This window comes from Branchiostoma belcheri, unplaced genomic scaffold, assembly GCF_001625305.1.
Source record: "Branchiostoma belcheri isolate BF01 breed outbred unplaced genomic scaffold, Haploidv18h27 scaffold77, whole genome shotgun sequence".
NCBI classification, from domain to species: Eukaryota; Metazoa; Chordata; class Leptocardii; order Amphioxiformes; family Branchiostomatidae; genus Branchiostoma; species Branchiostoma belcheri.
The window spans coordinates 893,418-919,061 of NW_017804431.1; the positions used below are offsets into that span (position 1 = coordinate 893,418).

Consider the following 25,644-nt stretch of genomic DNA (forward strand, 5'->3'; position numbering starts at 1 on the left):
AAAATGAATTGTACTGCATCAAAATGTTTGTACGGTGTAAGGTAATCTTACTGGTAAGGCTCGTATATGACAGTCCAGTGCTACCTAAGTCACATTTAGGTTCAGGTCCGGAGGTTTCGGTTCAGTTCCGGACTCGTAAGTCTGGACCTAAACCCATGGCATATACAAAATTGCATGTTTGCAATCTTGCAATGTTGTATGGGCGAAACTGTGGCAATATAACATGGAGGCTGACACTTGACGATGCCCGATGGCAATGCTTTCTTCATTTTGCAGCACGGATTTTGCTGTGGAAGGTTTTAGGTGGTTTGGAATTCGACAGAGAAGGGGTATGTGACATGTTTTTTTTTTTTTTTTTTGTAATGAGTCCGGAATCGGTTCTTGGCGTTTAGGTTTTTTTGGACTTGAACCTAAACATTTTTACACAACACTATGACAGTCATCTGTCTATGAAATGCTGGGATGTGTCATATTTTTATGCACCATGGTGGAAACTGTATGACTGTGTCGCTGTAAGACCCGCACGTGTAACACCAGAACCGTGAGAAACTCGGACCCCAAAACTCACCTGCAGGAGGAGCAGTCGGGGCTGCTGGGGTTGTGACCTGCGGAGGAGCAGTCGGGGCTGCTGGGGTTGTGACCTGCGGCGGAGCAGTCGGGGCTGCTGGGGTTGTGACCTGCGGAGGACCATCACTCGCGGGGGGTCCTGACAGACATCCTAAGTCTGTTGGTTTAATGAACATTCATTTATTCTTCAAGGCCAAATTTTATCTACAAATCAGTCGGGGCTGCTGGGGTTGTGACCTGCGGAGGAGCAGTCGGGGCTGCTAGGGTTGTGACCTGCGTAGGAGCAGTCGGGGCTGCTGGGGTTGTGACCTGCGGAGGAGCAGTCGGGGCTGCTAGGGTTGTGACCTGCGGAGGAGCAGTCGGGGCTGCTAGGGTTGTGACCTGCGGCGGTCCTGACAGACATCCCAAATCTGTTGGTTTGATAAACATTTATTCATGTATTCTTCACGTGTATTTTGAAACTTTTATCTAGAAATAAAAAGTGCAGCTTTTAAAAACCGGCTGCTTCAAGTCACAAGTTAGAATGACTAAATATGTGAACTGAAATTTGGATGCTTGATACTGATGAGTTATGAGTCATACGAACCGAGATAGTGTTTGGTTTGTGTATACTTTGTATATATTCATCTTGTATTCCTACGACTGATTGTAACTGAACTGAAGAATTTGCAAAGACCCCTGACCTACCTCTACCTCCCCTTGACCTCTTGAAAGACGGCTCAGGCCGAAGAGTTGTACTGCTACACAATTGTACTGTACATTTTTCAAAGTTAAATAAAGGTTGAAAAAAAATATTTCCAACAAAACACCTGATTTAGAAGAGTATTTCCAGTTAACACCTGACAGACCGGCATGCAAACTTTATTTACCTGAACGTCTTCCAAGGATGAGTACAGTCTTTGACTCTGAGTTCCTCTTGGATCTGTGGTGCACTTCCGGACTTTTCCAAAAGGTGGCGCTGTCATCACCTCGCCAGCCTTTAGTTGTGCTAGCTGGGCCCTATAAGACAATTGTGTTCTCGTTATAGTAAACAAGTACAGTCGCATGGTTCGCCTTAGGCTATATTGTAGTATATCGATGAAGGTTAGACATTTAGGTAATACGATACGCCAAAAAGCAGTTATTCAAGCAACAGGATATGATTTTGGAAACGGTCAGACGTTTCAGCTAGTATCCACTAGCTTTCGTCAGTGACTGAGAGACCAGAGGAGAAAGCAGGTTTATAAGCACAAACTATTGATTGATATGCAAATAAAGTGAAGACCATTGAGCATATACTAGTATTGTAATATGATGAAACACAATCACACAAAGCTACTTTCCTCATGATGGATATTTTCCTAAATCCGATTCAGAGCACAAAAATGCTGCCTATTACAAGCTGCATTATGTACAGATTTGTTTATTTGCATTTACGATCTGTTATGAGTTCACTTTGTTCACCATTATTGTATATAGTCTACCTTTATTTGTGTTCATATTTTGTTTGGATTCTGTTATCTGTACCTTTGATTATCTTTTGTTTATGTATGATTTATTGAATCGGTGTCGTATAAGCCCACACGGGCTGGGCGCGGGAAAGCGCACGACACGAAAATAAAGTCTCATTCATTCATTTATGAACTTGAGCATGACTTTGAAAAGCTGTTGACGACAATAACAGACATCTGCCAATAATGCCGCCTCTGGTTATGGTCAGAAAAAAGTGACAAAACCATCCTTACCTTGTCCTTAGCCTCGTTCTTTTGCTTCAACTGCATCTGGAGCACCTGATCCTTCAGGTAGGCTTGTAGTTCTTCCCGTAGATCTGTCTGGAACGCCGTTTGCTGATCCTGTATCTCTCTCATGAACGTAGTCTGCTGTTCCTGGATGAAGGCAATTTCCCGAAGCATGAACAGCAGGGTGACGAAACTCACCACAGCCGCGAGTCCTGACAGCGCCAGGACGATTCTATTGGTCAACGGGTTTCCATGGCGACCTACAGAACCTTCCGGAGCTGCCTCGCCGTTTTGGAACAGCTTCTTGGACGACATCTTCGAGCGAGAAACCTTGTGGAGCAAATAGTAACATATTTTGTCTCATCCAATTCTTTATTCAAGACAGTGGTCAGCATAGCAGCAGTACATAACAAATTATGGACCGCTGAATTGTGCTGGCCATTACATAGTAGTACATGAAAATACAACGTAGGTATAAATAAAACATACAGATTCACGACAATGACTATATGTACAACACATAAAAAACTAATTCTGCATTTGACTGTTATAAAGTCTGATAGTGTGATGTAGGAATGACTTCTGCAGTCTGGACGTTCTTGCCATGGGAACCCTGAGTCCCAATGCCTGCATCACGAATCTCGACGCTCCAACCCAAATTCCTACAAGGTTCTACCGGTACCATTCCACAAAGACTGCTAGCGATAATCCCTTTTTCCCCACAGACCGTCAGGGATCACAGGAAACACTGTTTCTTTCAGAAAACCCTTCGTTGAAAGAAACTTCTAAATTGTTTAGCAAAACAGCTGCACTTCAGCGTGTCTACATAAAACGTACTACGATTATCCTATATTTTTCCATGGCAACTCTTCCTCAGTCACCAATCGACAGATTTGGACCCTCTTAGCGGCAACAGGAGGCAAATAAATGTTCCTATAGCGTCACTTTTGTTACTCTCCAAGCAGAGGTTGGTGGGGGAAGATCGTCGCCGTTTTATATATGCATATATGAAACGGTGACGATCTTCCCCCACCAACCTCTGCTTGGAGAGTACACTTTTGTCAGCTACCATAACAAATAAATGAGCACTGATGGACTCTATTGAAATGCATGTTGCTGAGAATCCCATTAGTGCGGTTACCTGGCAATGACGCTAAACTTCAGGCTAGTTTACACTTGTTCTCCGGCTGTGTGGAAACTTTATTATCCCGCTAAAACTGCGGGCTTTGTCTATAAAGGAACGAAGAACTCATATGTCCATAGTGGAGAATACCGAGGGTGCACAGAATTAATATCAGAAACACTAGACTAAGTACATTTTACCGAGACGTCTCCAACTTGAGGTACTTTATATGAAGACCGAGAAATAATTATAGTTACGAAATGCTAGGTGTGTACTACAATAGAAACAGCCTGGTTCAAGAAAGAACAACTCGTTATAAGTGCACTTCTCTCATCTTACAGCCATCATAAGTGCACTTCAATCATAAACAGCTAAAATAAATCTGCATGTATCAAGTACACTTAGTACAGTAAAGGTAGCGGCAAGAAGAAGGAAAAACAAGTAAAGGTTTCCACTCACCGTTGTAGTAGTGCCCAGACGTGGCATCAGCTCAAACACTGCTGGTTTTCAAAATGTCATGCATGACCGTGGGACAGGAGAATATATGGTTTACATCTCAATCAAGGTCCTATAAGTAACTTAACATGTTGTCAATGACAAAAAAATCCCAGAGGAAACACAACAAAAACAATTCTATAACACAATCAATCTGGTCAGTCAGCCAGTAAATAAAACAATCCTTCGTTGAAAGAAACGTTTAAATTGTTTTACAAACAAGCTGCACTTAAGCGTGTCTACATAAAAAGTACTACGTTTATCCTATATTTTTCCAAGGCAACTGTTCTTCAGTCACCAATCGACAGATTTGGACCCTCTTAGCGGCAAGAGCAGGCAAATAAATGTTCCTATAGCGTCACTTTTGTCAGCTACCATAACAAGTAAATGAGGACTGATGGACTCTATTGAAATGCATGTTGCTGAGAATCCCATTAGTGCGGTAACCTGGCGATGTCTACAAACTACAGGAGTCGAATAAATGTCGATATACCGTCACTTTTTCAGTTACCATAACAAGTAAATGAGGACTGATGGACTCTATTGAAATGCATGTTGCTGAAAATCCCATTAGTGCGGTTACCTGGCAATGACGCTAAACTTCAGGCTAGTTTACACTTGTTCTCCAGCTGTGTGGAAACTTTATTATCCCGCTAAAACTGTTGGCTTTGTCTAAAGAAGGAACGAAGAACTCATATGTCCATAGTGGAAAATACCGAGAGTGCACAGAATTAATATCAGAAACACTACATTTTACCGAAACCTTGCCAACTTAAGGTACTTTATACGAAGAGAGAGAAATGATTATAGTTACGAAAAGCTGATGTATGTACTACAATTGAAACAGGCTGGTTCAAGAAAGAACAACTCGTTATAAGTGCACTTCTCTCATCTTACAACCATCATAAACAGCTAAAATAAATCTGCATGTATAAAGTACACTTAGTACAGTATAGGTAATGACAAGAAGAAAGAAAAACAAGTAAAGGTTTCCACTCACCGCTGTAGTAGTGCCCAGACGCGGCGTCAGCTCAAACACTGCTGGTTTTCAAAATGCAACGCATGACCGTGGGACAGGAGAATACATGGTCTCAATAAAGGTCCTATAAGTAACTTAACATGTTCTCAATGACAAAAATGCCCACGGAGACATAACAAAAACAATTCTATTAGTGCGGTAACCTGGCAATGCCGCTAAACTTCAGACTGGTTTACACTTGTTCTCCGGCTATGTGAAAACTTTATTATCACGCCAGAACTTTTGGCTTTGTCTACAAAAGGAACGGGGAACTTATGTGTCCATACTGGAGAATACCGAGAGTGTACAGGATTGATATCAGAAACACGACATTTCACCGAGTCCTTGATAACTTGAAGTACTTTATATGAAGAGCGAGAAATACAATTGTTATAGTTACGAAATGCTAGATGCTAGACCATGCATAGACGGGGATTTCTGCATACGTAGTATCCACTGTCATGCTTTTCATGATGTTTAAAATAGCCGGTCTCGTCATTGTCTGGAAATCACCATACCTGTTCCATTCCATTTTGTTAGATAGCCTGGTGTGAAAGTCTTGGGATCGGTGGGTATTATCAAATGGGCCTTGCGAAACCGCACTGTGTTTCGTATTTTCCCAATTTCCTACAACTAGGAACTGAGGAAGTGTCTTGTCTATACGTGTGTTTGTGTCCGTGTATTTTCTCAATAAACATCACCATGCAGCGTCAGCATACACCATCAGTGCTGCTTTTTTGTGTTTTGTATGACTGTAATGGTATCAAAGTGACATACATACATACCTACCTGCCTGCCTAAATGCCTAGGCCAGAACTGGCCCCTTGCTCCACTCCATGCATAATAGATCGTCATAAATAAACCAAATATGCAAGATGCGCCCTCTCGCGAATAGATGTTGCACTGCACTAGAAACTACGTTGCAGCCCTGAATTTTATGGCGTCATCAGAAATCCCCCTTACGTCATGGGGGAATCCCCGAGCTATTTCTGACCCAACAGCCTTCTTAAAGCGAGCCGTGCAGACGGTCTGTTGCTCCAGTTTCTTAAAGGTTTGGCTCAGGTGAGTAGGCCAGGTATTCATTATGTCCACACTAACTACGCTGGCTATATATAGGAGAATATTTGCCAGGGGCCGCCTTGTAGGTTTGACTGGCCGCGCAGGTAGGAGGGAAAGAAACTATATCCCCACGGACTGACTCCCCTGGTCAATTTTACTCTCTTTTTTGCCGAATTCTACGATCCGTTGTCCCGTAGAAAGGCCTGGTGGAGGCGAGTTTCAGAGAACGTGGGGAGAAAGAGTAAAAGAGGGGTAGAACGAGAGAGAAATAGTTGGACATCACTGAGTGAGTGAGAATCAGAGAGAATTCAGACGAAGATTTGAGAAGTCTTTTGTTTGATTACGGAGAGGGTAGTTTTGAAAGGGAAAGGGAATTGTTTGTGTTGTTTGTTGTGTATATGGAGGGGGAGAGGTATACGTAATATATAATGTGACTTTTTTAAAATCTATCTAGCACCTTACTTAACAATTCAGTACAAGGCAGTGAAGGGTATAGATTTTACCAAGGACGTAGAATGTCCTTGATTTTACTGACGGACCAAATACGGTCATAGTGGTGCCTAGAAATGCTGGCGAGCACCTTCTTTGGCGCGAGCTAGGGAACATATCGTCCGATATTCTTTCTACCGTTCTACGATCGCATGTCGTTACGTCCAAACTTCTTTAAATCGGGAGTATGCAATTCTTTTTGGTCCCTACACAAGACCGACCAATCCCTATGCAAACCTTAGGTGAATTTACCCTTTTCTTAGTTCCTCATTCGAGCAAACTTGCTCGAAGCACGTTCTTTTCGCCAGACCGCTGTGCGGAAAACACCTTGCAGTCACTTCCTCATATGACGTCATCCAGGACAAACCATTATTGGCAGCGGGGGTTTTTCGCGCACGGGGATGAAAACAAAGGGAGAAGAGGGAGGATTTAGACGGAAACTTCGTAGGTCCTCTGAAGCCTAAAATGTTTCATCTGATTGTGATGCCCTATGAATACCATGTCATGCATAGGAATCTATTTTAAACGTCTATATTTAAACCTACATAGGTACACCTTAAACAAACGTACCAAGTTGGCCTGAATTATTTAAGAGGTTACGCAAGTGTGTATCGATCATTTTGACAACACTAAAACGACCACATACATTTGTAGTGTGCCCCAAACTCGCATGACACACGAAACATTATCGTGGTAATAAAAGACTTGTGGTTGAAACGAAAACCGGAACTTTAGGGGCGATCTCTGTACACAATGTATCCAAGTTTCTACTTTTCCAAGTAGTTCCTGTTTTATACTATAGTAGAGATGTCTGCCATGCATTTTGAGCGGCTGTTAAAATTGTTGTAAAATAAAGTGTTTTTAGTCTATTCATAAAAGACACAAATCGGCTTGCTGACCGTTTGTATTGACAGAAGTAATTACTTGTGTTTATTTTCCTCTTGGAATAAATGGTAAAGTCCAAGTCACCTCCCCACTTCCTCGACCCACACACACACACACAGGTGTAACCATTGCAGGTGCAAATATAGAGATTAATTAATGCACTATATCCGTTGCAGTCGTTGTGGACTAAGCTTGTGTATGGTTGATTTTTTTATTTTCCCTTTGACATGAATGGTACAATCCAAGTCTAAAGTTCACCCCCCACCCCCAACACACACAGGTACCAGGTGTAACCAGCACAGGTATGGCGAACGGTTCTGACGACAGGAAGCGACTGCGAAGGTTCTTCGTGTCTCACCTGGACGCAAATGACGTGGCAGGTGTGTACGAGTTTCGTTAATTTTATAAGTTTAATCATTACAGTACCATGCATTGTTTAATTTTTTTATTCCAACATGTAATAATAAGACGTGGTGACGGCACACTCAAGTCTTTTTTCAAAATACATTAATGCCGCCACCAACACAGGGGACATTCAATACAGTACTCATTTTCACATGAGTGAAGTGAGGTGAAAGTCGTGTTAAGTGCCTTTCCCAAGGGCACAAGGTGACATGTCAGGACTTGAACCCGGGACCTCTTGGTTCCGAGACGAGCACTCTGCCGTTACGCCGCACGACCCCACGTGTATTGTTTATTAAGGGGGTGGGTTCAGTATACGCCAACTAGGCTTCCCACCCCCTCCTGCACACTGTCTTTATTATGTTATGTGTATACTACAGTGTATGTATTAATAAATACAACATACAAAACAGGTGTGAGCTGGCTGGACCGAAGTGAGGGACTGTTCAGGATAGACTGGCCTCACGGGGGAAGGAGCGGGTTCAACTCCGAACGGGACGGACTCATATTCAAGGTGAGAAAAGATTCACCTACATGTAACAGTTACTACGTTACAATTGCTCAATATGTTTGGGGGAGGTTTACAACTGAAGCACATTGGGTAGCTAGCTGTAATCGATTTATAATGTTTATAAACAATATTCTGAATAGATGATCGATATTAACTTACACTGACTTGGAAGGGCGAACTGGTACTCAAGGTGGAGAATGGCGTAGTAGCTAGTTGTTGTGAGGGTCGGGGAGGGCGTACATACTTCAAGTCAAGTTAGTTCTGAAACTTTGAACCCTCAGTATTCTTTTTCTAAACCAACACGTGCTGTAATAGTTGTGGCTGCACTGTACAAACGGTGCATGCATGAAGCTTCAACAACACTCAAGGTGGAGAATGGCGTTAGTAATAGTTGTTATGAAACGAGGGGGGGCATATTTGAAGCCAAGTTAGTTCTGTAGCATTGACACCTTCAATACTGTAGTAAGTTCTTAGAGTGTACAACCATGATCAAGTGAATGCACTAGGTATGGCTGTATTGTATACAAACTGTACATATTGTACATTCAGTCATTTCATGTGTACCAGTAATGGCCATCTTCAACACCCCTCTCCCCCTAGCTCTGGGCCCAGAAGACAGGCAAATGGAAACCGGGAGAAGAGGAAAACCCCACCATGTGGAGCGAGTGGAAGACGCGCGTGCGCAACGCCCTCTTCAAGCTGAAGGACTTCCAGGAACAAGAAGCACTTGGAAACCCGAACGACCCGCGGGAGCCCTTCCGGGTGTATAAACTCCTAACGCCACCCAAGAGTGGTAAGGAACTTTTCCACACTTATCTTATAGTATCTACCATATTTGAAGAACAAAAAAGCACTCACGAAACGACCCACCAAAAAACTCATAACGCTACCCAAGAATGGTAAGGACCTTTTCTACATACTGAATGCAGTACAGTGTCAGAATTTAAACCTGCCTCGTGGACTAGATACACAAGACGACCCACATGAAACTATACAAACTCTTTGAATGACTCGTAAGAATGGTAAAGACCTTTGTACACTTATCGTACAGTAACTACCAGATTTGAAGACTTTGCGTAAAAAAAACAACAGGAAAGCACTCAGGAAAGCGAAGGACCCAAAGAAACCCTTTCAGGTGTATAAACTCGTGCAACAGCCTAAGAACGGTAAGGAACTTTTCTACATAAAGACATGTACTACATATCAGAACCCTTTTCGGGCCTTCAACTTCGTAACGCCACGAAAGAAATAGCAAGTAACTTTGCTACGCTTTGATAGACTCTAAAATGGTAAAAAAAAAGTGCCCTAAGACATATTTTTGTCCATATTTACACTTTTATACTTTTTCCATATTATCATCCTTTCCTAATTTGTTTTTCAGTGTCACAAGAACAAGCAGACGACATAGGTCTGTCCAGCGAGGAAACATTGGAGTATTTCAACGGTGAGCTCAAATTAAATTCACACGTCAGACAACAATGACAATCTTTAGTACGAATATTACTACTGTGTATATTAACTAAATCAATTCTAACGTCGATTTTTGGGGTCAAACGTTCGCTTAGATATGAAGTAGTAGTATAATAATCTTCGTTATAAGAAATATAAATATTTATGAATAGATAACGTCTTTTCACTTTCTGCTTTTTTCACTGTTAAAGATCTTGACGCCCTTCTGTCGACAAAACCTGATACACCCGGATCTAATGAGGGCGCATGCGCACCGACACAGCCAATGATGTTAAACATACCCGTTGGGAATGACGGTGCTCAGACCAACGATCAGTCCATGCCGTCCTTAGAAGGTAGTTAAAACCCTGACCTCCTTTTGATCGTGTAGTTTGAAAGTTAACAAGCGATGACGTTATAAAACTACCTTGGCAGGTCATGCATGAGGGCCTGTAAGCCCTTTTTCGTAAGGCGTAATCAGGCCGTTTTAGACTTCGTAATTCGTAGGCAGCCTCCGCAAAAATCAATGTAATTCGTAATTGGACATTAGCCGCAAATCGTAAAGTCATTTGTATATACATGTTGGATACTTGCAGGTAGTCCCTCTAGCCGAATAGGACTAATTTTAAAAAAACATGGTACTTAAACAGAATGCAAACCTAGGAGGGTACAAATATACAAGTGGAACACAATTTAATTCAACAAACATATCGTACAAAGTAAATGAACAATAACAGTGGTTAGTTTTTTTTATTCCAACATTCCATAACCAAACATGTCGACGGCCCACTCAAATTATATCTTATTTTATGCCACCGCCAACACGGAGGACAAATACATGACAGGACAATACTCATTTTCACTTGAGTTAAGTGAGGAAAGTCGTGTAAAGTGCATTTCCCAAGGACACAAGATCGGTGGCATGTCAGGACTCGAACCCGGGACCTCTTGGTTCTGAGTCGAGCACTCTGTCGCTACGCCACACGACCCCACAGTGGTTAGTTATAGATACGTTAGAATAAACCATAATGGGAAGATAAACAAAACCAAATCGTTCACAATAAAAGAACTTACCTTGATTTTTTTACATCACCTTTTTCCATATTTCAGACTTTGGAATCATCACACCGATACAGACAGCTATCCCCGAGCCCAGCCAGGGCGCATGCGCGATGCCTCAGCCACTCATAGCGAACGTACCACCGGAGTCCTGTGCCCAGCCTGTGGACCAATCAACGGCGTCCTTACAAAGGGAACTTTTTGGGCCGTTTTCGAATTTCCAAGGCAAGTAATCCAAATCTTATGATGTTTCAAAGAATAGTTAAGAACATTTCACTACTATTAAAAGCCAGAAACTCTAAATCCGTCGATTCCTGGTGCATTTCGGAGACTGTGTGCCATCGATCCAAAAATCATAATGAATTCTTGTGGAACTCCCATAATCAAATTATATCTACGTTAGTTCTACGATGACACTGAAAAAACATTAAGACCGTATAGATTGCTTTGAAATCATATCAGGTTACAATTTACTCTACTTTATTGACTAGTACAATGTATCTTTCTTCTTGCATTAAACCCACTACGTTCGTTGCCGTTTCCCGCTGAAGAGGTTCATCAGTCACGTAAGGTTAACAGTTAGTAGAATATTCATCAATCAGTGAATTGTAGATGTCGACTGTACATCTTGATCACGGAGTGACCTTGTCTCGCGAGAACACGAGACTAGGTCGAGACTTGTGTGGATCATCTGTCCTCCCCCCCCTCCTTGCGGATAAATAAATTGTTGTTTCCATTTTACTTCTATGTTGACATTACATTATATGATTGCCCCTGCAGATTGTGAGGTGCAGGTGTGTGTACTGTACCGTGGTGTTCAGGTGATGGACCAGCCCTACACCGTCCCGACAGGCTTCAGGGTCTTCCACGGCTCCCATGTGGAACAGATGGCCAGCAGACATGCATGCCAGGTGGGTTGTGTAGGCTGTAACAGAAATGCATTTAGCGTCAACATCACATGGGGATTGGGAAGCTAAAAAAAAGACCTGAAAAGTACGACTAAAAGTTTGTCTTTGACAGAAGCCTTCTAATGTCTCCCGTCATCTTTTGTCATCCTGGCATCAATTAGTGGGAGATGTAACGGTCAAATCTTTAATATTTTTACGACAAGCTACGCTGAAATTAACTATTTTTTCACTTTATAGATCTTCAGCAAAGATGGCGAGAAGTTGTTCGGACCAGAGAACGTGGTGCCAGTCCCTCTGCCCGACTGTACACCTCACACGCTGACCCCGAAACAGCGCGACTCCACCCTGAAGCTGCTCAACGGTGCCAAACGCGGAATACTCTTCCAGTTTGACGGCTGTGGAAACATCTGGGCCTACAGACTCTGCGAGACTGCCGTCTACTGGCTCGATCCTAACTCATCCCAGGTCTATTTCCCTTTTGCTCCTTGGCTGTCCCTTATATTTGTCCGTTGCCAATTCAAATATTTTCTCGTTTACTCAACAAGTCATCACCGCAACAAAATGCTTCTAAAACCCAATTTTCCTTGCATTTTGCAGTGTTCTAAAATTTCAGTACGTTTGTCATTGGGTGGGAAATTGGCCATGTGCTTCCAACATCTTTGTTCTTGACTACGTTTTGTTACATATGTATTATCATCTGTATTTCCTTTATAGTGGATTAGTTTTTGTGAATTCATCCTTTCATTATGTGTGTTAGCGTTAAAATAAGTCTTAGCTACTTGAGTGCGCTACCACTTTTTGTTGTACTATCTTCTTTAATGTGTGAATGATGCAAAAAAAAATCTTCGCAGGCCCCTATCAAGCTGGAGCGAGAAACCCCCACCAAAGTCTTCGACATTCTGCAGTTCCTAGAGATCCTGCAAGGCTACGCCACTGACACTACCGGCAGCAAGAAGAAGCCTCTGCCCTACTTCAAGTTCTGCATCGGGCAGTCCTGGAATCTCGAAGAACCCTTCGAGAAGAACCTTGTCTCCGTGACGGTTTACCAGAAGACGGCGGCCGAGCATCTTGAGACGGTGAGACAGAACAAGGACAAGACGTCTCTCTCCCTAAAGTTTTCCGAGCCAACCGAAGACGACCACCTGGTGGCAAACCTCGAGCAGCTCATCGCCAACCTCAGCCTGCAGCAAAACTCCCCACCGCCTCCTCTCAATACTGGCATGCAGTGAAGACTGTTTGTTTTATTTGATAATAAATCATATCTTGCACTTCCACATCAAAGACGAGTTCCAAGACTATAGCGTTTGAGAGAAGAATTATATCAATTTAGAAAAGATGTTGTTAATTAATAAATTTCAAGTTGTACCTGCATGTTAACTTGAGCCAAAGTAGCTCATGTTACGTGGATCAACATACTAAAGTTGTACAGGAAATATAAGACACCCCAGCAATTAGATTCGTGCCTTAACATGTAATTAGAATAATTATAAAGCTATGGCTTAATTAAGTTGACATCCATAATACATACAGTTATTGTCAATAAAGCTTTTCATTGTTATTGTTTGTAAGAAAGATATTTGACTCCGAGTTTCTCTTTATGATTAATGTCAGGTATTGATAGTTAGGATGGTGAAACTTCTCGACCAATGTTGCTATGCTTCCATTTTGATTTATGTGCCTCGGAGGATATCTTCGTAGCTTGCTTCTGAGCCCCGCAAGCAGCGCAGCGAGAAATCCCTGTCGGAACCGTTTAGCGTCTACAGAGCACCGTGAAATGTACAGATAACAGCAGACGCTTCGTTTGCCACGAGGGAGTTCTGACTTACATTACTTACTAATCGCGCTTTGATGGCGCGCCATATGTTCAGGATGATCATCGTGTGAGCTGTTCCGTGTCAGTTGTTAAAGCAGGAAAAACACAACCGTAAACAGAAGATCTTTCAGATAACAACACTAGATGGAATAATGTGTAATATACTGTAGTACATTGTAAATGGTTGGTACTATTTGGAAATCCTGCTACAAAGAATTTTTGGTTGAATTTTGTTATTGTTTCAAACAAGGAAAGCTTCTGCCCAGATGAAAACAAAAATAAAGCAACAACAAATACAACGATTGTGTGTTGAGACAAAAATAGTATTCTCCGATTCCTTGCCCTTCATAGTCCTCAATTTAGACTTTGTTGCCTATCAGTCAAAACTTGTCCTAACCTTTCCTTTCCTTTCCACTTTTATTCACAGATAACACTTGCCGTAGGAAAATGTCTGGCAAACTACGGTACTGAATAGATAAACACCAGGTGAGAACAGTAAAAACCTGCCAAGATCAAAAGCCCCGCCTGCCAGGTACAGGTGAACCCGCTGTGACGGCGCGGCGACTAATGAGCTCACATCTGGTGGGGAAGATAATGCTGACACGGCAAATCGCGTTAGATACACGGCGCTGCCTTCCGCACAGGCAACGCCACAGCAAGTAAATTTTATGGATGACATCCTCTGTAGACTCCAAATCTAATGCGAGCGGGGAAAAAAAAAACAAGGCGGGCCGAAAAAACTTTTAAAATTTTGACTCAATCATTGTACAAATGGTTTTGATTCAGTGAGAACATCACATATACACAACCAGCATCACATATATCTGCATCAAAATAAGAAAGTAAATAAGAAAATATTAAATCAGAGCCTGTTCTTGTCTCCTCTCTTTATATTTATCTGCCATCCACCTACCGGCATGGCAACAGACATCTTTACCCATTTTCGGTCAGAAGGCATGAAAATATCTTGTTTATTTTTTTCTAGAATCAGGCGAAAATTAATGCGCGCGCTCATGTCATCCATAAAAATCACTTGCAGTGGCCTCATCAATACGCGGGACTGCGGCGGGAGTGCAGCTTGCACAGGTGTGGCAAACTGACAGGAGTTCGTGTGAAACTTGATAAAACAAGCTACACCCACGGACGTGCAAGTTGTCAGAAGTTGAAGATGACATTCCGTTAGGAAGAAAAGGACTTTTTCTTTGTGATTGATGGATTACAGAGACTGAATATTCGAAATCACTTCACAGTTAGCGGAAAGCTCTGGTACAATATATATGGCTCGACGTTGGTACAAATAGGTGTATCAACAACATTGACACAATTTGCATCTAGTGCGTTTAAACACCCGAAGTAAAAGGGACTACCTTGTCACCTTTAGTTATTACTCTGTATTTTTGTGTACGCTCAAATGCAAACGGTGATTTAAGCAGCTTAATACTCTAATTACAGAATATTGAGAAGCGCAATAACAAAGATGTTCTGACACACACAAGCGCATACATCCGGAATGGCGTTACAAGTAACCGTCGAAAATTCACCGTGACGTTTATACTTTGTTTCCGATTTCTTTACGCGTCATTTCGTACATTCGTCAAAGTTTCATTTTGAAAACTATGTTGGGAACTTCTCTTGTGTATCCAAACCGTGACGATGCAAAAGAAGTGAGACGTGCAGAAAGAAGACAGCAACGTGGAAACCAGAGATAACTCCATATTCGTGCTACAGGTGACTGCGAATAGTTTTCTTATAAAATTTGCATTGTATCGTGTTATGCTTGAGAATGGCTTTTTAAGTTTTGGTATCAAGCTATAGCGAGCTACAACATAAGAATACTATGCGACTTGCTTGGAAACAATGAAACCAGAAGCATGGCTACAAGTACAAAGAATTAGAGGATCACCCTGTAACAGAAAACTTTGAATCAAAGTATGATTAAAAGAAGCTCTGTGGTCATTAGGCCGCATCAAAAGGTCTACCGGACAAGAAAATAATCTTGACATTCATTTTACGACAACCTGCGTCTACTTTGAAAGCTATTTCCGCTTGATAATTGATTCCGTTAAAGAAAGATAAAAATGCTTAAGTATGGCGCCCGTGTCCTGTAACCGCATTACTGTTACAACATCGTTTGCGGTTTTGTGGTCAATGTTATTGCATTACAAATAGTTGTCTCTTATGTCCCATGAACGTAACGAATCGGAGAGCTTAACCCTATCTAGGCAGGGGGGGGGGGTAAAAGTGCCCGCGCCAACTTTGATGTCGGATAGCGTCCGAACGGCAAGCGCTAGAACCGCCAAACATAGTTCCTAAAATATTGCAATATTGTATCGGTAGAATAATGATTTTTGGTGTTGCCATGGCAACGGGTTTTTTGACGGGCATTTTTGGCTAAATTTAGTTATTTTCGTTTCAACAATAGAATTATGTTTTGTTACTGTTACAACATCGTTTGTGGGTTTTGTGGCCAATGTTATTGGATTACAAATAGTTGTCTCTTATTTCCCATGAACGAAACGAATTGAAGAGCTTAAACTAAGCATTTGTAACTGAGTAATAGTCTCGTAAATAGATAACAAATATATTTATAAGTACCATTGCATGAAGCAATTTATCGTAATTGTTGGTCGTATTCTGAATTTCCCAATCTGTGTGACCGTAAATGCAATGGTTTTGAGTCTGAAAGTACATTACGACATGGCCATGTCGATTTGATTATATGGATGACATACTCTGGGAACCCCAAATCTGATGCGAACGTTTGCCAAAAAAAGTTGTAGAGTATGGTATGGCGAATAATCTTCTCTTCAAATTCATTTCTTTACATATTTGCCTTTTTTTTTGTTAAATTTTGGCATTCTACGACATTGGTATAGTTTTGCAACATTTTCATTTTGCATCTTACGGTATATATTTGCTCCTTTTGCAACTATTTTGTACGATTCACAGTGGTCTTACGATAAATTTTCATTCAATAATGCAATGTCTCGTCGTTGTACATGCATGCACAGTATATTAACTGGGGACGACCACAAATGAATTTTTCATCAAAGATAATGATTTGTTCCCAGACCAATTCTACATGATTGTGCTTGATTGTACCGAATTGAGTCGTAACCTTGCGACATCATATTGAACTGCAAGCACCATTCCTATTTACAGCCTTTGAAGTCACATCACATAAGGACTTTCGAGTATGGAGCTTTATTTATTAGGGTTCGTAACAGAATGTCATTTTTACTACTTAATGGTTGTTCCCTTTCATTCAGCGGCTACTGGCTGCTACGAATGGATATATTTTCTTTCAGTCATTAAATTTCTGTGTTTAAATAACGTCTGCTGCATCAGGTTTGCATTTCGAGAACGTTATATTGACTTTCTGGTCAATGAAGTTCTCTGCATGACAATGAATATGAGACAAACCATTTGATCCGCATAAAATACTGTCAATATTCCCAAATTTGTCTTTACTGTCTATGGCGTTTTAGTCCTTCAATTTAACGTCCTGTCGCATTATCATCAATAGAATACCAAAGGCCATTGGCTAAGATAATAGAATAGCACAACTGTACTTTATATCTCGTTTTATTTCCCCCAGACGAAATAATTTCGATATATAACGAAAGCTATATTGACTGACGAATTGCTCGTCTATGCCAATGTAGTTTACGGGTTTAACCATTTGCCACGGCATAATATCAATGGCATATAGCGGCCAAGTGCACCGTGGCGACATTGGAAATCTGTAATGTACATATCTATAACGGGGCGAGAAAATGCAGACATAGGAAAAGGTAGGCCAAAGGGTCAAACGAAGCAGAGCGCAAAGAGGTGAGGTATTTGAAAGGCTAGAACAATAATTTTATTATATATCATAGTACTGTATTTTGTAACCAGTTACAATATGTTATCTTTTTCAGGTGTTGTATTTATAGTAGATTTCTTTATTTGATGTTTGTCTCTACGTATGTATTTGTGGGTTATCTGCTGCCAGTCACCACTGCCTTGATTACTTGTGTATTGATCTGTATGTTGTCATTGCCAATAAAGAAAGAAAAGAAATAATGTCCAAAGAAGAAAGTGTAAATCCATCGCACACATTGTCTTCTATTCTTCCACCTGTTGCTTTAATTTAAAAAAAATGAAACGTAGAAAACTGCTTTCAGGATAATTAGGAAAAAACTGATGGCGTGTATGGAAATCAGTGATCTCCAAGCAGATCCCTTTCGGTGGCCAGACAGTATCCATTAGCCAGAGAAAATGGAAGCGACAAACAAAACGGCCATATATAAAAAGCTAACGATCATTCCCCCACAACCTCTGCTTGGAGAGTAGGAAATCATTGCTTTTGGCTGATACTTAATTGATTGCTTCTATTCAAAGTGTATGACAGGCCTAAGACCCTGTGTTATTGCGATCACAAACTACACAATCAATCTCCATGTTTTGAGTTGTTCATTACCCTCCGATGACCGGCTGACACTGCAGACAATGCAAGTCTGATTTCGCCATGACCTTTAACTGATTAGTACATAAGCTCAAACATTATGGAACTGTGAAGAAATAGAACTATTGGCATAGTATGCTGGAAACGGTTATGTGGCAATTGCTGACCGTCCAAGGAGCATTGAAAATGGCCGCCACAGCGACTGATCACTGACAACAACCTCCAGTCATTCAAAACAAAATTACACCGGCATCTTCTCTCCACCATCAGGACTTCTGCATGTAGCTAGAACCTTGCAGCTGCTGTAAACCACTGGTTAGCCAGGAGTGTTACAATCCAGGCTACTGTTTACATTAGCACGTGATAAAAATGTAAACCCACGGGTAAATAAATAAAAATGAAATAAAATCGTCCAGCATTCGCTATCACGTATAACTCCGTATCTTTATACATCTTTATTTCATCTATTAGCCGATTTAATAATAAGATGATGGTTATTTTGCAATTTGAGTACTAATCTCCATGTTTTGAGTTGTTCATTACCCCCTGATGACCGGCTGACAGTGCAGACAATGCAAGTCTGATTTCGCTATGACCTTGCACTGATTAGTATCAAAGGTTTGAACAAGCTCAAACATTATTGAAATAAGATAGAACTTCTGCTTGCTGGAAACGGTTATGTGGTAATTGCTGATCGTCCAGTATTTAGTTTTTTTAATAACTTTATTGACAAAAATGCAATACATACAGTGCGGAACAGTCCAGTATTTACTATCACTTGTAAAGTGGTTTCTTTATACACCATTATTTCTTCTCTCTGTCGATTTAATAATAAGATTGATGATTAGTTTGCAATTTAAGTAACTGAAGTTTAACTCTCGAGATGGAAGAATGTCTACTACTGTTTTAAAATATGATGATAGCCAAGTATACGGTACGTGCAGTTCACTACCACACTTGTCTACGTAACTGCTCAAATGAAGCAAAGCTTATCCAATTTTAACTTTGAAAAAGGCCAGAACCAGACAAAGAACGGCCCTCTAGCTCTGCCACAGCGGTCAATGACCACACGTCGCACTTGATAACTGCAAGTCGAAGACTTTCTTCTAATTGTCTAGTAGACAACGATACATCCCTAGTACAAAGAACACTTGAAACGCGGTCACGGTCAACGGTGTAACTTCAAAGTTAAAGAAAAGTCGAATAAAAGATCAGAGATGACAGCAAAGACGACTAACCACAAATGATTGATCATGCATCTTTCTTGCTAATCAAGACAACGTCAATAGCTTTTTACTGACCTGCTCTTCATCCAACTCAAACCTTGAACTTCAACCATCAAACACTTGCCTCGAGTCGTCGTAATTGTCTTCAGTCCCTTACCATTCAAATTGCAGTTTCTAACCCCTATACAATGATGACATTTATATATAACAAACGCCATATCTTTATTACCCATATTGCTACTGGTCAATTTTCATTAACATTGTTGCCTTTGGTAAACTTAAATTTGAGTGCTGCCGCTTTTTTTTCTTTTATCTAGTCCACACCATGTAACCTACATGACCCCAACAGAATTGTAAAAAGTCAGTATCACATCGTTATCTGGATTCAGGCCTGCTATTTCGCTAACAGTAGTTAGCCTATTCGACCCGAAAGCTATTTAGAAAACAATCATTCCTAGCTGTATACCCTTTTCATCTTTTAGGTCTTAACCCTCACGACCTCACTCACACCATCACGAGATAGTGGTGTCACCAATTATCCTATCCTGGTGCTTTGGCAAGATGACTCAAATCACATCACGATACTGAAGAATGGGGCGATGACCCCGAGATTGTTACCACATTGGACAAACATTTTAAACAGTTGTCTTCTGTGGTTATCGCTTACCAAGTGGAGCTTTTTAGCAATGTACTGTAAATCATACATCATTTCAGCTGATAATGGCTGCTACTGTTTGTTTTGTACGATGTGTACTTGTGTTACGCATTGAAAATAAACCATTCATTCAAACTGCCTGGCCTTTTACAACTCAAGTGTACATAAAACCTTGTTTCAAGACCGGCGTACGCATTGAATTGATATTTCTCAAATCTCAATTTCTATTGAAAAATTCTAGCTATTTAATCTAGCTACAGTCTTTTGAACTACATGTTAATGTTAAGTAAACATTTGTATTTGTACACAGTATTGCGTAGATGGTGCATTGTGATAAGGGCATTACGCCTGACACAAACAATAAATAAATAAATAAAATAATCCACTCATAGTCTAAGTGGATAGGAAAGTAATTACAAGTTGTAATCCTCCCTAAGAACGGGAGATTAGGAAAGCTTCCTTCATTAAAAATTCAGGGTTCAATTATACCGAAGATTGGCGAGCTTAGCTATCTCTCACGGGTACATAAATTGTGAAAGATTTATCACTACTATCTTCAGACCAAGCTTACGGATCCAGCACAAGCATTTCCAGGCAGTTTGCAGTTTTAATGAACGTCCTTTCGTCATCAAGCTCTTTGCCTAATCCGTTGTTACACTTAGAAGTGGCTAAGGATAAGAAAGTAATACACCGTAACAAACTTACTATGGGTATGATACATGTAGCATTAAGAGTGGCTAAATACATTAGCGATAACATCGTGTAAACCATTTCATCAAATTGGTCAGTAAATCGCAGAGTAACAACATTCTTTGTACGCAACCAATATTGTTTATACGTAACAAACGTTAGGTGACAATAGAGCTTCCATCATCCTTATTGCAATACCTACTGGAAATGATTTTCCAACCTGATGATACTATTCACCGATTGATAACTTATGGAGGGGCACAGTAACAGGCAGAAGGTGTGCTTAACCACATAGAGGTAAAAGCAGCATACATCAGAGCAGTTTGGGAAGTTATAATTGAAACCGACGATCTCGCTCATGGATAATTCAAACGGGATTGATTCTCCGGGGCTCACTTGTAAGATAACTTACTGGTAAGATACATATTGACAACTGGGGATGGCAAATACTTTAATCGGGGTTTTGGGGCTTAAATAGTGTAATCACCCTAAAGTGTGTCTCTTATGTCTTAATTTGAAGGCCACACCTTCAGCACTTTAAAAATTCCAATACACTTACCGATCAGAGTATCTGGGTCACTGATGTAACTCATGTCAACTTGTTTTGTTACATAGGTCTCCTTGACCTCTCAAATACATATACACTGTGTATGACTGTGCTAGTCTGTAAGTTTTAAGACAAGGATAGGCTTTATGAACGAGATTGAACTGTAATTGCCAACACACGAAATTGGACTCACCCAGTTTTCGACTGTACGACTCGGGAATTTTTGTCAAGGAATGAGTCCAATTCTTGTGTTAGCAATTACAGTTCAGTATTGTTCATAATCGATCACTTCTACCAACACAGATGAACTTCCAAGATAAGATTAGAAAGGAAAGGCTTGTTCAGTCACCAAAGAAGGGACCCTCCTGGAGCAAGATCGGGACGAAAGGAGACCGATGATCAGGTAAAAAAAAAACGAACATCGCCATTTAGGCTGCAGAGCAATAAATTGCTACCAATATACAATTAACATTTTCCGAAATCCCACCCTTTGATGCCTCCTCAAGACTAGGCAAAGCCACTTAACCACAAGATCAAAGGTGTAGAAATGTCAATCTTAGGAGGAGGCAGATAATTGTATCAGGCTTACTGAACCAGCAAATGGATGGCATTAGGCCGTAACCTGGCGTATTGATCTTGTATAGCAGGTTAACACATAGCGTTCGTGTCTCGGGGAATGCCCGTGTGCGTAATATTTGCTATCATAGCGTATGTGTGCGCGTGGGGGTAGTAATATTTGCTAAAGGACACACCCTTGATTTTACAGCTCTAGCAGACAGCTAAAACATTCCGTCTACTCCGTGGTACTTCTATGTACTCAGCTGTTGCAGACAAGAACCACCTCCCCCCTCACACACACACCTTAACAAATTAAAATGAATAGTGTATGGACATACAGGCAAACAAGCAAACACATCGAAAGCAGAGGAGGCAACACTAACAGAGCCGACCAGTTCTCCTCTTTGGCAAGACTCCAAGCAAGGTCTTCCGCTGAAAGTAACAGGAAATCGGTGCTGTGTTACCAGGTTAGGTCTGGCGATCTGTCATTTCACAACTAGTATTCATATCACTACGGACACACGCAAAAAGCAGACAGAAACACCGACCAGAAAAGCTTAATTCAACATGTCTACAAATGGCAACTACGGCAGCAAGTTCCCCTCTTTGGCAAGACTCCAAGCATGATCTTCCACTTATTTTAAAGTGACAGGAGATCGGTGCTGTATGTGTAACCAGGCTAGGTCTGGCAACCTGTCATTCCACAACTAGTATTTATATTACTACGGTACAAGTATAAAAATTAAACGACCAGAAAAGCTTAATTCAACATATCTACAAGTGGCAACTGCGGCAGCAAGCTCCCCCCTTTGGCAAGACTCCAAGCATGATATTCCGCTGAAAGTGACAGGGAATCGGTGCCGTGTAACCAGGTTACCCCAGCCGATCAGTCTTACTTGAGCCTCTTGTGTTAAATGGTGGAATAAAAAAAGCAAATGAGCAGAATTCACCGAAAAGAAAATCTCCATTCACGGAGGTAAACAAGTGTAGAAATGGCAATGGTGACATGCAAGTTCGCTTCTGTGGCAAGACTCCAAGATTTTCCACTAAAAGTGACAGGAAATCGGTGCCGTGTAACCAGGTTACCAAAGGCCAAGCCGATCAGTCTTACGTGTGAGGCGCGCTATCGACAGGAGCTCCTACTTGACCCCCTGATTGTACTGCACCTCCGCATGTGCGCCGATTTGTTAACGTCAGGTACTTTCGGCGAACGGTAGATGAGTGGGTGAATGAAACCGCCGCACTTCGATATTTCTTGCGTAAGAAATCAATCACACTGCTTAAGTCTCAAAATTCTCAAGGATTTTCACATAAATCTAAACCAAACGCATGTGAAGCTCCACAACAGGTGACTTGAAATTTTACTTTATCTATTACAAGGTACGTTTTTGTTTCATTACATCTACAACTAATTTATATTTTAGGGAGGATCATAGCGTTTTAGTAATTATAGTAACTTAAGAACGACGGAACGAGTGTTTGCACTGTTCTGCACTGAAACCTATTTGTTTTTTTTAAATCAGTTTTGTTCAATAATAATGGGACATAGTTGTACAGAAAAAATAACATAAGTCTCGAATGCTGTCTCTATAACATTAGGAAATACTTTAACATTCACGGAGATTCGTGAAGAAAAGAATTAAATCAATGACGGGTTCTTTGGGGGTTTCTAAAAAGAGTGTGGCTCAAAGCAAGCGTGTCTAATCTTCAGATGTATGACAGAGACGTTGTAAGTTTCACGTATTGATTTTTGTTAGAGAAGACTGCTCACTGTGAAACAAACCATGACAAGCATCAAAGTTACGCATTCAAGCAGAGGCCTGGACTGTTCTTCACGCTTTACGGGTATGTTCGTCATGTCAAGACATGTTTCCGTTATCCTGTATGCTAAAGGATTTTACAATCCACGGAAGCGGTGGACTGCTCATTTCTTGACAAAGACTGGAGTTGTACAGTCGAAAATTAGGGTGAGTCCAATTTGTTGTGTTGGAAATTACAGTATAAACTTGCTTCCTATTTTTCCTACCAACACAGATGAAGTTTGAAGAAAAGATTTGACGCACCGTTTTGCCGGACTGCAAGTTACAAGAATTCCGACTGGCCTTCACGGAAACAAAGTTATTGATGGACGTACAAACAAAGGCTACGGACGAGAGAGAGAGAGAGAGAGAGAGAGAGAGAGAGAGAGAGAGAGAGAGAGAGAGAGAGAGAGAGAGAGAGAGAGAGAGAGAGAGAGAGAGACATACCACACCCCTAGAGGTGAACAAATGATTTCCTGAGACCGGATGCCAAAGAGAAAAGCATCCCTCCTAGTTACAACACTTACTTTGCCTCTAACGCAAAATGTGTCTCCATCAACCCCTGTAGTTCATTTCATCCATACTTGTTTGACCATTATAATGTGATTGAATACACCACCTTGCCTCTTGGCGTGCGTTCAAAACTTCACCCGTCACCAGTTGCCACAGAGAAATCTATACACGCCAGAATATATGTATTATCGATCGATATGTGTCATAATGGACGTAGATAAGTTGTCTATCGCTGTTGGCGAGGTTTATTATTTTGTAGTGAGTTATGGATAAGACATCAATAAAGCTGATTCAATTGCTAAGCGTATGTTCTTTGCATCCTGGGTTGCCACAAATCATAAGACCTTTGACACACATGCCCGCAATTAACTTGAAAACAAATCAACAAAATTTTCTTATAATTTTTAAAATAATTTGTCATGATTTTTCAAAATATCTTCTCATAATTTTTCAAGATAATTTTTCAAAATAATTTCTCGTAATTTTTCATATACGTACATTATAGAAACTTACTAATGAGTCCGATTACTTCCAGGAACTTCTATTTATAAGTTCCCTATTTTTTCATTGATTTCCGATGATGACGTCTTTTCGTCCACTCCCAGGTAACCTTTAAGGTCTCATTCATGAGTTTTTTTCCATACATTAAAAACCATGCATTAATGAGTGACTTACGAGACCGTGTGCCCTATGATCCTACATTAAATCAATTGATATCTTTCAAGCTATGTTGAGCACACTTACTCTACGTCTCATAAAAAATTGCCAACGACTTCTATACACACAATCCCATTTTATGGGAATTACAAACTGCAACTAGCGGCTGGCCGCAAGAGGCCCTCCCGCGCTGCAAACCTACGACCGCACAACTCACAACACTGGACTGTGCACGTCCGACCTAGCGCGCGGCTGCCGACAATTATGTCCTTATTTCATCAGTTACAAACAAGCTTTCACCGCTTTGACGTTTTACATCAGTTGGGATGGCTAAAGGGGAAATTCTCACCAATAAAAACACTCGTTCATACAGCCGTTTAGTTTTTGACTTGGTACTCTTTTAGGGGGTACACTCGGAGTAATACATGAATGAGACCTTAAGAAGAATTGCCTTGTAGAACGATAGACTTTCCAGGAAGTGTGATTTGCATACTTTCCAGACAGTCTACTTCGTACTGCGTACGTCTGGAAAAGTGCCAACAATTTGGTGAATCTGGCGATGTAGAAGATTTTGATAAAACTGTTCTGGACAAAGGGGTACTTATGGTCATTAAGCCTTTTTATACTTTCCCTGACAGCTCATATTTTACAAGCAAGTGATGAATGTAGTTCAACCTAATATGTTTGCGGATATTAAGAGAGGTAAAGTCACGAAAGAGACGTTACTTTTGCATCTGTGAATTTCTGTAAGGCATATTGGACACCATTACTCATGCCTTACTCTTGAGTTTAATATTAAAGCATAAGCATAGTCCCCAAAGGAAATATCTTAGACTGACTTCGGTGTATGGCAGTCAGTCTATGCATTAAGTCAAGGGGACGCTCCTGGCCTGGACGCGCATTCGCCAGAAGCGTAACCAGGTTAGGAGCAGTCCACCTGACCTCAAACACACCTGGATACCTCCACCTGGGTAAATACAGCGTAGAACTAGAGATTCCTCAGAGAACCCTTAGAGAACCCAGGAGACCAGCCAGGACAAAGGAGAGGAGTGTGAC

At 41.0% G+C, this 25,644-nt stretch overlaps 2 protein-coding genes across 4 annotated transcripts in view; one reads left to right on the top strand and one right to left on the bottom strand.

Moving 5' to 3' along the window:
* Positions 1 to 2,600, bottom strand: part of LOC109485569 (microfibril-associated glycoprotein 4-like) — a 4,787-nt gene extending 2,187 nt beyond the window's left edge. The window contains exon 1 of the mRNA XM_019789255.1: positions 2,292 to 2,600. Within this exon, the coding sequence (XP_019644814.1) occupies positions 2,292 to 2,600 (309 nt within the window). The remainder of the gene's footprint in view (positions 1 to 2,291) is intronic.
* A 3,327-nt stretch (positions 2,601 to 5,927) lies between these two features.
* LOC109485648 (interferon regulatory factor 5-like) lies at positions 5,928 to 13,196 on the top strand. 3 transcript variants are annotated; one of them, XM_019789337.1, is made up of 10 exons: positions 5,928 to 5,983; positions 7,635 to 7,734; positions 8,170 to 8,270; positions 8,868 to 9,060; positions 9,649 to 9,711; positions 9,929 to 10,072; positions 10,827 to 11,000; positions 11,556 to 11,686; positions 11,921 to 12,148; positions 12,535 to 13,196. In XM_019789337.1, the coding sequence occupies exons 2-10, from the start codon at positions 7,659 to 7,661 to the stop codon at positions 12,910 to 12,912; spliced, it is 1,488 nt and encodes a 495-aa protein (XP_019644896.1). In that variant the 5' UTR covers positions 5,928 to 5,983; positions 7,635 to 7,658; the 3' UTR covers positions 12,913 to 13,196. The 3 variants fall into 3 exon arrangements, with proteins under 3 accessions (XP_019644896.1, XP_019644897.1, XP_019644898.1); XM_019789338.1 differs by lacking the exon at positions 5,928 to 5,983 and adding an exon at positions 6,789 to 6,917; XM_019789339.1 differs by lacking the exon at positions 5,928 to 5,983 and adding an exon at positions 6,789 to 6,913.
* Positions 13,197 to 25,644: the final 12,448 nt, after the last annotated feature.

Coding starts and splice junctions, on each gene's coding strand:
- LOC109485648 (XM_019789337.1), top strand. CDS start 7,659: ATGGCGAACGGTTCTGACGACAGGAAGCGACTGCGAAGGTTCTTCGTG. Junction 7,735..8,169: donor GGACGCAAATGACGTGGCAG/GTGTGTACGAGT, acceptor CATACAAAACAG/GTGTGAGCTGGCTGGACCGA. Junction 11,687..11,920: donor CCAGCAGACATGCATGCCAG/GTGGGTTGTGTA, acceptor TTCACTTTATAG/ATCTTCAGCAAAGATGGCGA.